General features: G+C 40.4%; 1 protein-coding gene across 6 annotated transcripts in view; it reads left to right on the top strand.

Moving 5' to 3' along the window:
- RAB30 (RAB30, member RAS oncogene family) overlaps positions 1–13,314 on the top strand; it is a 146,831-nt gene extending 133,517 nt beyond the window's left edge. For all 6 annotated transcript variants that reach the window (XM_043875847.1, XM_043875865.1, XM_043875829.1 and 3 more), the window contains 2 exons: positions 585–768; positions 5,763–13,314. In XM_043875847.1, coding sequence (XP_043731782.1) covers positions 585–768; positions 5,763–6,013 — 435 coding nt within the window. In that variant the 3' untranslated portion in view covers positions 6,014–13,314. The remainder of the gene's footprint in view (positions 1–584; positions 769–5,762) is intronic.
- The last annotated feature ends 291 nt before the right edge of the window (positions 13,315–13,605 follow it).

Here is a 13,605-nt window from a genome sequence, read left to right as displayed (position 1 = left end):
ACCCTGTGAATTTTTTAAAAACTATAGATGCCTTTCTCTTACAGCAAAAAATAGCCATGAACTTATTTGGGTGAAGGTGTTTCCATTTCTACGCACTGGAAGCATACTGGAGTGGGTTGGCATTTCCTCCTCCAGTGAACCACGTTTTGTCAGAACTCCTTACTATGACCCGTCCACCTTGGGTGGCCCTGCACGGCATGACTCATGGCTTCATTGAATTACACAAGCCCCTTCACCATGACAAGGCTGTGATCCATGAAGGGGGTTCATTGGAAAGACTGATGCAGAAGCTGAAACTCCAATACCTTGGCCACCTGATGCGAAGAGCTGATTCATAGGAAAAGACCCTGATAAGGGAGAGGGAGTGGCAGATGATAAGATGGTTAGATAGCATCAGCGATTCAATGGACGTGAGTCTGAGCAAACTCCAGGAGACAGTGAAGGACAGGGGAGCCTGGCGTGCTGCAGTCCACATGGTCGCAAAGAGTCGGACGTGATTGAGCGACTAAACAACAACAGCAAGAAGACAAGGCTTTCCTTCTTCTTTGCTTCGCCAACCTGATCCTTCTTTTATTCCTTTACAGCTTCAGATCTGGGACACAGCAGGTCAAGAGAGATTTCGGTCCATCACCCAGAGTTATTACCGAAGCGCCAATGCCTTGATCCTTACCTATGACATAACCTGTGAGGAATCCTTCCGTTGCCTTCCTGAGTGGCTGCGGGAGATAGAGCAATATGCTAGCAACAAGGTCATCACTGTGCTAGTGGGTAAGTAAGGACTAATGAGGAGGGAACTTGATTGGTGAGCATCAGAGAATTTATAATCACATAAGGCTTGTGCCTTGGCACCTTCCAAGAGTAGTCTTCAACAGGGGTCCCCAGCCTCTGGGCCGCAGACCAGTACCTCATGTGAGATCAGCAGCAGCATTAGATTAGAACTAAAGTGCACAATAAATGTAATGAGCTTGAATCATCCTGAAACCATCCCCCTACTCTGCCCATGGAAAAATTGTCTTCCACGAAACTGGTCCGTGGTGCCAAAAAGGTTGGGGACCACTGTCTACAGCTCTATAATTCACATAGTCAGCATTCAGTTCTTCTGAATGCAGTTGAAGAGAAAATGAAATAGAGTCTATCCCACGGTGATGATTTAGAAAAGTAGAGAATACTGCTGATTGATTTTCCTATCAGCCAAGTTTCTAGAAGAAGGTGGACTGCCATGAAAGTTATATGGGCTGCTAAGCATTAAAAAAGGAACTTCCCTGTAGCTCATATGGTAAGGAATCTGCCTGCAATGCAGGAGACCCAGGTTTGGTTTCTGGGTCGGGAAGATCCTCTGGAGAAGGGCATGGCAACCCACTCCAGTATTCTTGCCTGGAGAATCCCATGGACAAAGGAGCCTGGAGGGGTACAGTTCATGGGGTTGCAAAAAGTCAGGCATGACTGAGCAACTAACACTACTACTACTAAGCATTGAAAAAAAAACTAGGCCATGGAAACTGCTGATCTAGAAGATATATCTTAGTTGATAAGGAATTCATTATTGAAGCAATTGTGTTTTGCTTGAAAAATGGATTTTGGGTAACTTTTTTCCCCTTCTTATGTTTATACTGATCTGAGAAATTCTAATTTTCAGAAAGAATCCCTTAGGGGAAATTCTGCAGTTTAATTCATCTTATAGGAGGGTAGAACCTCTATTTAGTATGAGGGGAAAACAGAAAATAACCCGTGGTTTTTTTGTGATGGCAAATACACCTGTTATAAATGGAATTGCAGTGAAATGGACCAGATTATTAAAAATCCTCTCCTGGTCATGGAAAAGTGTTAATAATATATGGTTGTTAAAATGTTTCCTTCCTGGGAATTCTGTGGTGGTCCAGTTGGGATGCCATGCTTCCACTACAGGGGGCACAGGTTTGATCTCTCGTTGATGTCTTGTCGGGAAACTAAGGTCCTGCACACCGTGTGATGTGGCCAGAAAAAATATTTTTTTCTTCCTAAGAAGTAGCATTGTTGTATGTTCTAGAAAGACCCAAAATTTTGGAAATCTGATAGTGACTCTCAGAAATATTAAGTTAAAAATCATGGTTAACAGTAAGTTAAACAAACACATTATGGATTAAAGCATTATCGCTGGTGTACATGTGCGAGGAATCATATTAAGAACATTGCGTGTCATGATCTCAAATTTACAGATGAGGAAAGCAAGGCTCAGAGAAGTCAAGTTCTTTGTTCAAGGTCACAGCATGTTAGAGCGACTTCAGAGGCTGTGTTTTATCTGCTGTGATGTGCTGCCTTGTAACACATTGCTAGATTTTTCCTTCAGGCTGCTGGGTTAAGTATTTGCCTCTCTGTGAGTACCAGTGCCCCCTGCTCAGACCTGAAAACCCTCCTGCACACTGCAAAATCTTTGCTGGGAAGAGCTTGAAAGCCCTCTGCTCTGGACAGGAAGCCCTGAGAACTTGAGTCAAAGCATTACTACTTGGGATTCTGTCTAAGGAAGTTAAATGCATGCATGAGGGAACATAATTAGTCAGCTCGATATGAAAGAGGCACTGGCTTTTTAAAAAAAACCTTTTTATTATGGGAAATTTTAAACATAAGCAAAATAGAACAAACAGTATAATGAACATCCATATGCACGTCTCTCAGAGTTGACAGTTAGCGCTCATAGCCAGTCTTGTTTTATCTGTTTCCAACCTCTTCTGTCTGCCCTCCCCTTCAGATTATTTTGAAGTGAATCCAAGATGTCGTGTTAATTCAGTTTGTATTATGTCAGTGTGCATCTCTATAAAAGATATGTCTTCTAATTCTCCTTTTAGCTGGAGGTTATCCTTCCATATTTGCTTCCTGGGGATTTGCTTGTTAAAGCATTTGTTTGTGCTGTGGCGTTTTCAAGTCTGAATTTTACTCTTTCAGACTGGTGGTGTCGTTTGATGCATTCCTCTGTCACTTAAATCTCTGGCAGATTTGCAGGTGAATCTAGAGCCTGCTCAGATTCAGGGTTTTTGTTTTTCGTTTTAGCAAATACATTGTGTAGTTGGTATTCTGAGGTGCTGTTCTCAGGACAGTGAAGAAAATGCTTGATTCTTTGTTTTCATTTTTTAAGCTTAGTCAAGTCACATAAGTTTTTTAAAAAGTTTTTTTTATTGTGTTAGTTAGTTCGTTTGGGCCGTTCTGGGTCTTCATTGTTGCGGGCAGGCTTTCTCTAGTTGCAGAGATCGGGGACTACTCTTCACTGTGGTGCGGGCTTCTCATTGCGGTGGCTGCTCTTGTTTCGGAGCACAGTCTCTAGGCGCTTGGGCTTCGGTAGCTGTGGTGCAAGGGCCTGGTTGCCCTGTGGCACGTTGGGTTCTTCCCAGACCAGGGATCGAACTGGTGTCCCCTGCATTTTAAAGTGGACTCTTAACCACCGGACCACCAGGAAAGCCCTCTTTTTCATTCATTACTTTTCAAAGTAATGAGTTGGTTCCCAAGTCTTCCAAAAGTAACTATTGAAGTTTGTTTATATTTTGAATATTGTTATAGATTTAAATATATTTGAGGTATTCTAGTCCTTTGCAGGTATTATTATTGATGCTTCTATACTGTTCCAACTTTGACAGTGGGAGCCTCTTCAAGTGGGCTCTTGAGTCCTTTTGACGTGACCCAGGAGTCCTTGATGATTTTCTTGCTTTCTGGGATGACATGTTCCAGGTGCATCTGAGGCATTTCCTACCCCTGACCTGGAATTAGCCATTTCTTTAAGAAATACTATTGTTTTTCAATGGGAAGTTGTATTTAGAAGCTAAGCCAAGGTGATAGGAATCATCTTTACTGCAGAGTTGGCGGGGAGGGTGTGATGGCTTTTAGGCTTTCCAGTGGACAGAGCTAGTGCATGTGTGTCTGTGCGGTGGATTCTGTAGCATCTCCAGGGGAGTGTCTCATTAGGCTCTGCTGAACACTTTGACCCACAAGACTAACATAGGCCACATGGCATCACAGACATTTAGCAGGATACAGGACAGCAAACACAGCTTATAGCAGGTCAGTGCAAGCATTCCTCTTCAGGGCAAGCAGCCCTCACAGAGTCCACAGAGCTGCCCAGGGCCTCCCGGGACAGTTCAGGTGTGGGGGCAACAAGGCTTGTTTCAGGCGAGTGCGGGGTCTGCTCTGGCTGCAAGCCTCAGTGCGCCCATAGGAGCCAATCTCTCTTGCAGCAACCCGACAGTCCTAACTTTCAGGGTCTTTTCAAATGAAGAATTGCCACACTTAGGGGAGCCCAAAGGTAAGGCTTTCCATTAGGTATTTATAATTCATACATAGAATTCCCGGGCCAGATGGAATTTATCAATCAAGGGTCACTTTTACCATGAGCAATGTTGCCAAGCACCACAGCGGACGTATCACCTTTGTCGGATTTCCAGGACAGAAGTAGAACAGTTTTTAGAGGTAAAATAACACCGTGAATTATTCACACTGATACTTCCATTTGTAATTCGGGACGACAGGAATTTTCCTTTACCTCATTAAGCTTATATCCGTATTTCCTTTCTCCCATGTCCCAGATCCCTGTCCCAGTGTCACCAGCATAATTACTCATTTGCTTTATCCCCTAAAACATGTACAGCAGTACAGAATAATGCTGCTAACACGACCACTAACAAGATGATTTCTGCAGCACTTTAAGATTTTTTCCTTCAGTTCTGTTTGTCCTTAGGTTATATGCCACTGGGGATGCGTGGTTCCATTACTGGTTAAATTCTCTTCAGCTTACCTGAAATAGTTCCTGTTTGTGTGATCATGCCACTTCGTGATAAACAGGTTCATTTGTTTAATTTTGTTTTCAATTTTAGGAATTGCTTTTTAAATTTAATTTCATATTGTATAGTCATATAAAATACTGATAAGATTCTGAAGTCAAATCTATGACACAAAGTATATTTAGAGAGGTCTGATTTTCATCCCTCATCCTTGTTCCTTTCACAGGTAATTGTTATCTTTAAAATTAAAATTTTGTTTTAGTGTCTCGTTAATAAAATAAGACACTATATGTATGTATTTTTCACCCCTTTTCCTTAGATCAAGAGCTGTGTATTATATATGCTTTTTTATTACTTTGCTTTATTTGCTTAACCACCTATCCTAATGTCTCATTCCATGATAGCCTGTAGAGATATTCCTCATTGCTTTTTAAAGATTTTTTTGTTTATTTTTTATTTTCATTTATTTATGTTTGGCTGCACTGGGTCTTCATTGCTGTGCACAGACTTTCTCTAGTTGTGGTGTGTGGGCTTCTCTTGTTGTGGAGCACAGGCTCTAGGGTGTGTGAGCTTCATTAATTGTGATATGAGGGCTCAGTAGTTGGGGTGCATGAGCTTAGATGCCCCACAGCATGTGGGATCTTCCTGGACCAGGGACCGAACTCATGTCCCCTGTGTTGGCAGGCAGACTCTTAACCTCCAGACCACCAGGGATGTCCTTCCTCATTGTTTTTTCCTGTGGCACCTAACTCCAAATAGCTATGGTTATAACATAGTTTATTCAGCCAGTGCCCAGCTGCTGGGCTTTTGGGTTGGTTCCAGTTCTTTGCTGTTACAAATGGAACTGATATTTTTAAAATAAACAACCCAGGAATCATAGTCCCATTTGGTTCCACTTTACTTTCCCATCTGTCTGGTTTGACTTCAGATACGGAGCTGAATTGGATGTTTCCGAATCTGCAAAAAGGTCAAATGACGACCCTCTCTCTTTCTCTCTCTCTGATTTTACTGCTGTTTTAGGCAACAAGATTGATCTGGCTGAAAGGAGAGAGGTCTCCCAGCAGAGAGCCGAAGAATTCTCAGAAGCTCAGGACATGTATTATCTGGAGACCTCAGCCAAAGAGTCCGATAACGTGGAGAAACTCTTCCTTGACTTGGCTTGCCGCCTCATCAGTGAAGCCAGGCAGAACACCCTGGTGAACAATGTATCCTCACCCTTACCTGGAGAAGGGAAAAGTATCAGCTATTTGACTTGTTGTAATTTCAACTAAAGGCTGAGGCAAGGCGAGGCGAGAGGAATCCGCAGCTGCCCTGATGGGCCCCCAGCTGCTGGGGAGACCCTGCGATGACTGTGGCTCCCGCTCTGGGACCTTCTGACTCCTGTGGGCTCCCGAGCTTACGGAGCACGGCGGGCCGGGGCCTCGTCTGCAGGCCAGCGTTCGCGGAACATATAATGGTTTCACCCTTTTGCAGTCTGGAGTCGGGTCAAGGAGAAAATTGCCCTAGGCGCTCCATGATCTGCAGAGCATGTTGCTTTTGTTTTTTTAAACAAGCAAGTAAAACGCATTCCCGAACATGGTCCAGGGGGAAACGTACTGTAGGGACCCCTCCTGCACGCCAGTGGGTGCATGTGTGGGGCTGCTCTTTAGGGCTTCTGGGGGCCCTGGTTTTCTTGTCTACCAGATAAACCAAACCCGGCAAGGCCAAGTCCTATCTCTGTGGTGCGTGTGGATGACTCCATGGAGATTTTGACAAGTGTTATTTCTCTTTTTTTCCACGGGCACTTTCAAGAACTTTGGGATGTAACAGTGAGATGAAACCTTTACCCATGACAAGAGTAACAATCATAGTTTTAATACTGTACACAAGCTCCATGACTCCTTCTGGTGCTAATGATTCCGCTCTTTCACAGACCAAACGTTTTAGTACATCGATGTCCTTACCTACCTTACATAGAAATAAAAACAAAACAAAAATTAAGGGAAGACCATGAATCAGCTCTCTTTCTCGAAGTCTCATTACGACCTGCCCTAGGGTAGATTTATTGGAAAAGAGGATACTTTTCCTTTCCTCTTCCCCTCTAAGTCTCTACCATTTTCTTCTTCCGTTCTCCCATCTTTCCTGCCCTTCTAGTAAATGAAAAAGTTTGAAAAATGAAAAAAAAAAAAGAGAGAGAGAGAGAGAATGGCTGACATCCTCATAATAAGAGATTAGCTCTAAGACATTATGAGTAGTATGAAAAACCAGACCTGATCTGACCAAAATACTGTGGCTTAATGGACTGCAGTGCGGAGTTCCGAGCAGAGCACAGTCCTTGATAGCAAGTCTCGTCTTTTGCTTCCTGGTACTATCCATCTTGGACAGACCAACGCTTAGGATTTTGTAGATGTTTTTAGTATGGTGAGTGAGAATCGCAGTGGATGAAAAGTCTCACGAACCATTTTTGTATCTGCAGTGATAACCTTAGAAAAAAATCTGCCTGTGGAAGCAGATGGAGTAGTCATTTGTCATCTCCTTGTAGTAATGTTACTCTCAGACTCATGACCATTCATTCTTTCCCATATCTTTTTCTTTTCCTCACTTTCTTTCCTGATTTTCCCCTTTTTACCTTATCCCCCTCCTTCCCCCGCTCCCTTGTATGCATATGTTCCTGCAAATCTCCAGTTCAGATGGAGGTGTGCATGCCTTTTCTTAGCCAATTTAAAAACCAACTCCAATGGAAGCTGTGCTGCTGAATGTGTGTTGCTGTTTCTTCAGTGCCATACTTCCAATTTGTTCCCAGATATAAATGCAAATTGGGAAAATGATTAAATCTGTTTGCTGTTGATGCTGTCAGATGTTTCAGTAGCTTGCCGCTTAGCATAACTGAGGGATGAGCCATGGGATTAGGATATGATAGGTCATTCCACTGTTGTTGTAGATGGTGGCAGTCTTGGTTCTGATATATTGATGTGTGAAAGCTGTTGAATTTTAAAGCAGCGAGTCATGTACAGACACGATATTGGCGAAGCCTTTCTAGCGTTTCTAGGGCAGGTTTCAGAGTGACCTGTCACTTGCACGTGGGAACTGTACATATTGTTTAAGGGACTGATGCTGTGGTTGGCTTCACCATGGTTGTGCTGATACTGTGGGTAAGAGAAAGGGATCCCAGAAGTTCGAGTCGCTTTTATTTCAGAATCTATCTCTATAGGAAAGAAAATAATTTTCGTAAACACCAACCAAAATAGTTTATCATGGTTGCCTTTCCCTCCCCATCTTCCTCATCAAGCCAGCAAATAAAAGGTATTCAGAAAAGTTGATCAAGGTGAGCAGAAGAGCTCTTCTTACATGGTGAGGAAATGCCCTTAAGTTTAGGTCTCATTTAGAGCAAAATCCAAAGTCCCCAGTACATCATGACCCAACTTTGCTTCATAGCAGCAAGTATGTTGAAAATAAAGTTGCTTTATGAAATAGAGGCTACAATACTGTTAGGTTGGACATAATAGTTGTAAAATAGTAGGCTGTAGGGCCACTCTTGCATTCTGAGATTATTTCCTAGGGAACAGTCTCCTTTATCTACTCTTGGCTGAGCTTTAAGGGGATTAGAAGGCTCTGCTCTTGGCCCCTTTCCTCCATTATTCCTTGCAGCCTTTTTGTACTTAACATCACCCATCTACACCACATCAGCAGGGACATATGAGAATCGAGGGCTTTGTTTCTTTTTTTTTCCCTCTCTTAGCTGTATGAATTCTAGATTAGGCCTTATGGACACTTGTTCCCTGATGAATCTCAAGTTTGAGAACTAGCCCTGACAATATTGTAGGTGCTCAGTAAATATTAGTTGAATAAACAACTTAGTGCCAGGAGGAGCTTTTCTGATTAGACAGACATTTCTCAAATAGAACTTGAGAAAGGACACTATTTAAATATGGTCATCTTAACCCAGGCCAGGACCCAAATGTGTTGATTTGTCTATTAGTTGCTGTTGCCTTGGTCATATTTGCTAAGATGAACCTTCTTAAATGAAAATGAATTCTCATTTAATGATGGATGAAAAAGAGGGTTGTGTTCTCATAGTTCAGTTTGGCCTGATCTGATTCGTGAGACCTCCAGAGTCCATGTCTGCCTCCATTTTGGTGTGATCTTTTTTTTTCTTTAAATAAAGTTACTAAATATATGGCACACTTTTTCCTGTTTACAGTGCATCATAATCATGTCATAGAGCCGGATCTGGAGAATCTGTGAAATCATATAGTTTACTCATATTAATGATATTATGGCTTTGTATAGGCTGTATTCTCAAAGGATTTTATGCTTTGTCCTTTACCTATGCAAGGCTTTTTAGTCCTCCATGTGTTTTGTTAGAGCTATTGAATTATAGTCATGTTTAAGTTTGATTATATGTAGCCAGTTATCCTTCTGTGGATTACTTAGAGTAAACCATTAGCTTTCCCTGGCCTTTTCTTCTTCTTCTTCTTCTTTTTTTTAGTTGTTTCATGTTAGCACCTCTGAGTAAAGAGGCAAGAAAATAACTAAAAGTGAAAATGAAATGGATTGACAGTGTGCTAGTTTCTGAGTTACAGTTTAGTAAGAGAGGCAAAAGCCATTGGCCAAAATAAGATACTTGGATTAGGGCTATTTAAGCAATTTAGACTTGTTGGAGAGAAGAGGCAGTATTTAAGCAAGGACTGGATTCTTCTTTCCTCTTCTGTTTATGAATATATGTCTTTGGAGGACACTGGTGACTTCCAGTGTTAGATAATGATTTGCCTCATTTATCCTTTAAACTATCCCGTAATTCTTCCAGATCCACTATCAAGGTTCAGTTAATGAATCTTTCTGAGTAAATACCAGCTGCAAATGATTTTGAATTGGCCGTCTGACTAAAATGAAAACTTCCTCTTCCTTTTTTAATAATCTACATAAATGGGATCATATTATATTCAGAAAAAAAGACTATTTAGTTTTTTCCATGTATCAAACCAACAGCTTTAAAGATAGACTTTTCTGTTTCTTAATACAGCAAAACTCTGTGTATTTCATAATCATAAGTACTTTAAGGATCACTGCCCTGTTAGCCTCTGAAAGAGCTCTTCTAGGGTTTACCCTTTGTTTTTTTCTAGAAGTTTTTAGCTTTTTTTTTTTTTTTTTTTTTTACCTTCAACTGGTTAGTTATTCTCTTCAACCACGGCCCTGACAGATGTGTTTTAGTGCAACTAACACTCTTGAGACTTAACTAGAAAATGAAAAGCAGTGAAAAAACACGTTACCCTTCTGACAAAATGTACTGTACATAAGCAGTATGGTTAAGCACTAATTTGGGACTAAGAAAGGGATGTGCTTTGTGGGTTTTTGTTTTTTCTTCTTCTTGGATTTCATATCTGTGACCTGAGCCTATTTGTGTTTGGAGGGAAAAACTATTTCCCTTAGATTCTTCAGACTGGGGAGAGATCTTAACTGAACTGAGAAATTATCATCCCTTCCAATAGCTCATTAATTATAGTAGTGTTAGAGCAAGGGAGACAACACTTCATCTCCTTTCCTAAGCCCATGGGAACTTTGCGGTCATTTTGGGGAGCGATTGTTTAAAAACAAATTGAAATCAGCTATAGCCCAATACAAAATGTTCTTGGTGACTAAAAAAAAGAAACCAAATTGAGGCAAAGCAAAGATGGTGAAGGGGTTTTAGATTTAAAATGTTTGAACAATATTTGAAGGATTTGGGGACGTTTAGCTTGGGAAAAAGAGGAATACAACTGGTACATTAGAACAAGACTCTGGTTTGAAGGGGTGGAATAAGACCCACTAAATTCAGGTCATAGGGCCATGGACTTGAACTTCACATTAGAGAGAACTTTCTCAACAAGTTGATTCCCCATGGAAGGGGCTGCCTCTGTCAAGCACAGGCTCATTGAGAACTTGGCAAAGATGGTGTGGAGAGGATCCCAGCACTTGTTGGGGTGGACAAGATGACCTACTAAAATTCTATTTCTAGCACTTTGCTCCTCATAACATGTTCAATTAAATATCTGTTGACCCACAGCTAATAATTTTTTTTAAGGTTTTGCTCTTTTGCCCAAAGTGCATGCCCCTCTCCAGGAAGGAGGTTGCTTCCATGTCAGTTAGGTCAAGAGACTGGCCCTTATACCCTTAGGCTGGAATTGCTTTTTTTTGGTCCATTCATTGATGTCTTGTTGAAATCATAAACTGGATCTTGAGTTAAAGGTTAAAAATGTATTGTTTTAGTAGAAGTTACATGAACCGTTCCCTTCTCTAGGGGATTTTCCCAACCCAGGGATCGAATCCAGATCTCCCGAATTGCAGATGGACTCTTTACCATCTGAACCACTAGGGAAGCCCACATTAAATCATGGAAATTGTGTATCTGTCACTTGCTAAACATAAGCCAGGCTCAGTTTTAGTGAATAGTAGCTATCTCTTCAAGGTTTCAGGATAAACCTTTTTAGGAGAGCAGAATCTTCAGTCAAAGATCCCATGAAGTTTTACAGCTCCCATCACAGATGGGTTAGTGGTCACTGGCATAAAGCAGTCCCCAAGATTAATCTTGGAAAAATCTCAAATGACATTTGGTTAGTTTGATTCTTTTGAAAAAACATGATCTGAAAATGGTTTTAAAAGAATGGAGACCAAGTTGCTTCATGTAGAAAGTAACAACATATAGATCTCTGATTGGAAAATCAGAGAGAATTCTAAGCAATATTTACTAATAAAGCTCATGACTCTAATGATTCCACTTGCAAAATAACTTGCATCCTTGCAAGGCTGGTAGATGGCTCTTTATTGGTCTTCTTAAGCAAAAGTCATTGGTCTTGCATCACTATGGTGAGAAACACTTGAGTTTGGGTGAGACTTTCTTTGATTCCTTTGGATGAGAAATCAGAGCACAAAAGCTAGCCTCCTCTTTAATTGCCTGCATGATGTTGCATGAGTCAAAATTTTACTTTTCCACTGAGTTAAAGCAAAATTTTTAGAGGTGTTATGTTCTAGTTCCTGATGGAATCCTTGGTGGGGTGTGACTTTGACACATCAGGGAGTGATGTAGGAGGTGATTAGAGGATGGAACACTAGGCTAGGGGTGAGGAGTCCTAGAATTCCCTTGAATTAGCTGTAACATTATGCAAAGCACAATCTCTTGAGCATACGTTTCCTCATCTACCAGATGGACTAACAGTAGTAATACCTGTCAGGATTATTGTGAAGATTAGATAAATTCAAAGTACTGAACTTGGTAAACAGTAAGCACCCAAATATTTGTTTTTTTCTCCTTGATGAAGAGCAGACCTTGGATGGTTTGAAACAAGTATAGATCCTCTGAACAAAACAAGGAACCCTCCTGACTTCAGAAAAACAAAAACGAAAATTCCGTTTCTGAAAGAGCCTTAAAAAGAAAGTCACGTGTTTAATGCATTTTTCTGCCTTAGTGCATAACTGTTACCCAAGACACTCTACTTCTTTTTTTTTTTTTTTTTTTTTGACACTCTACTTCTTTACTACTTCAAGAAAGGTATTCTCTCTCTTCCAGTGGGCAATTCCAGGGTTGCAAACTCATCAGGAAACTTAACCTTATTACTGAAATACCTCACAGTGCAATTTGAACCTCTTTCTTCTTGATCCCATCCTCCAAGAGAAGAAAAATTGGTTGATCCTGTCTTCTTTTTAAAGGGCCATGTTTGCCATTTATTATTACCCTTTTGCCTCATTTTAAAAAAACTGACAGAAAAAGCTCATTAAGGTGATAATTATTATCCCCTTGGGGAATGTCAGGATTCTTATTGATAGCGATCAGATTTAGATCACAAACACTGTTGTGACTCTTCAGTTAGTATTTTCTTCTTTCGTTAACATATTCTTGATAACCAAGTGTGCTTCTGAAGACTTATTCTGGTGTGTGGCTCTTGTTTTCTCCTCTTGGTAAAAGTGGAGTCACAAGTCCCAGCTTTGCCAACTACTTTTAGAATGTAATTTCATATATGACATAATTTGATGGACATAATTACCAACACCTACTATTAGCAGGGTTTCTTGCCTTTTCTACATTCTGAAATAAAAATCAGAATACCAAATGCCTAATAAAGCAAAAATTCTTGCACAGAGTAGCAAAAGGTAAGAATCTGATCTGCTAGGATAATTTGACACTAGTTGGTTGAATGGTGCAGAGCTTTTGTTTAAAGTTACACAGTTATGCCTGGATTAAATAACAATAGCAAAACTTGAGAAGCCCTCTGAAAAACAGCTGCTAAACATACTGCTTTCTGGAAAGTAATCATTAAGAATAAATATTCTCTTGTTCTACATAATTGCCGAATGTTAGTGGAAATTTCTCGTAGGGTACTTGAATGTCAATTGATTTATTAAAAAAAATTTTTGTGTGTGAATCCTTTTATTCCTTTAAGACATTTTGGGGCTTTCGTGTTCTTGTTGTAGAAAATTTCAAATGACTGGAATGCTGGCTTCTAATTTCTGCTCACTGAAGTGGCCTCTAGACATACCAGATGGTTGGGGCTTCTTTGATGATCTGAAGGGAGCTACTTAAATACACTTACATAAAGTGTGTGAATAAAATTGCTGTTTTCAGCAAAACAAAACAAAACACATTTGATCAAAATTTCAGATAATAAAGGGTTAAGAAGAGATTTTTTTCATAATCTAAAGGGAAAAAGTATGCCCCATATTTATTGTTGCATACATTTTAATGCATGACTTTTAGTATAGGGATGAAATAAAATACAAAATATATAATTCTGGAGGTCTTCTCAGCAGCTAGTTAAAATATTTAGATAAGCTGTTTTATGAAGACTTAGAAAATCCCTAGTTTCCCTTTACATATCTCTTTCCATCGAAATGGATCTTTAACATAGACATA

This window comes from Cervus elaphus, chromosome 2 (genome assembly GCF_910594005.1).
Source record: "Cervus elaphus chromosome 2, mCerEla1.1, whole genome shotgun sequence".
NCBI classification, from domain to species: domain Eukaryota; kingdom Metazoa; phylum Chordata; class Mammalia; order Artiodactyla; family Cervidae; genus Cervus; species Cervus elaphus.
This window is presented reverse-complemented; position numbering and strand designations above follow the sequence as displayed.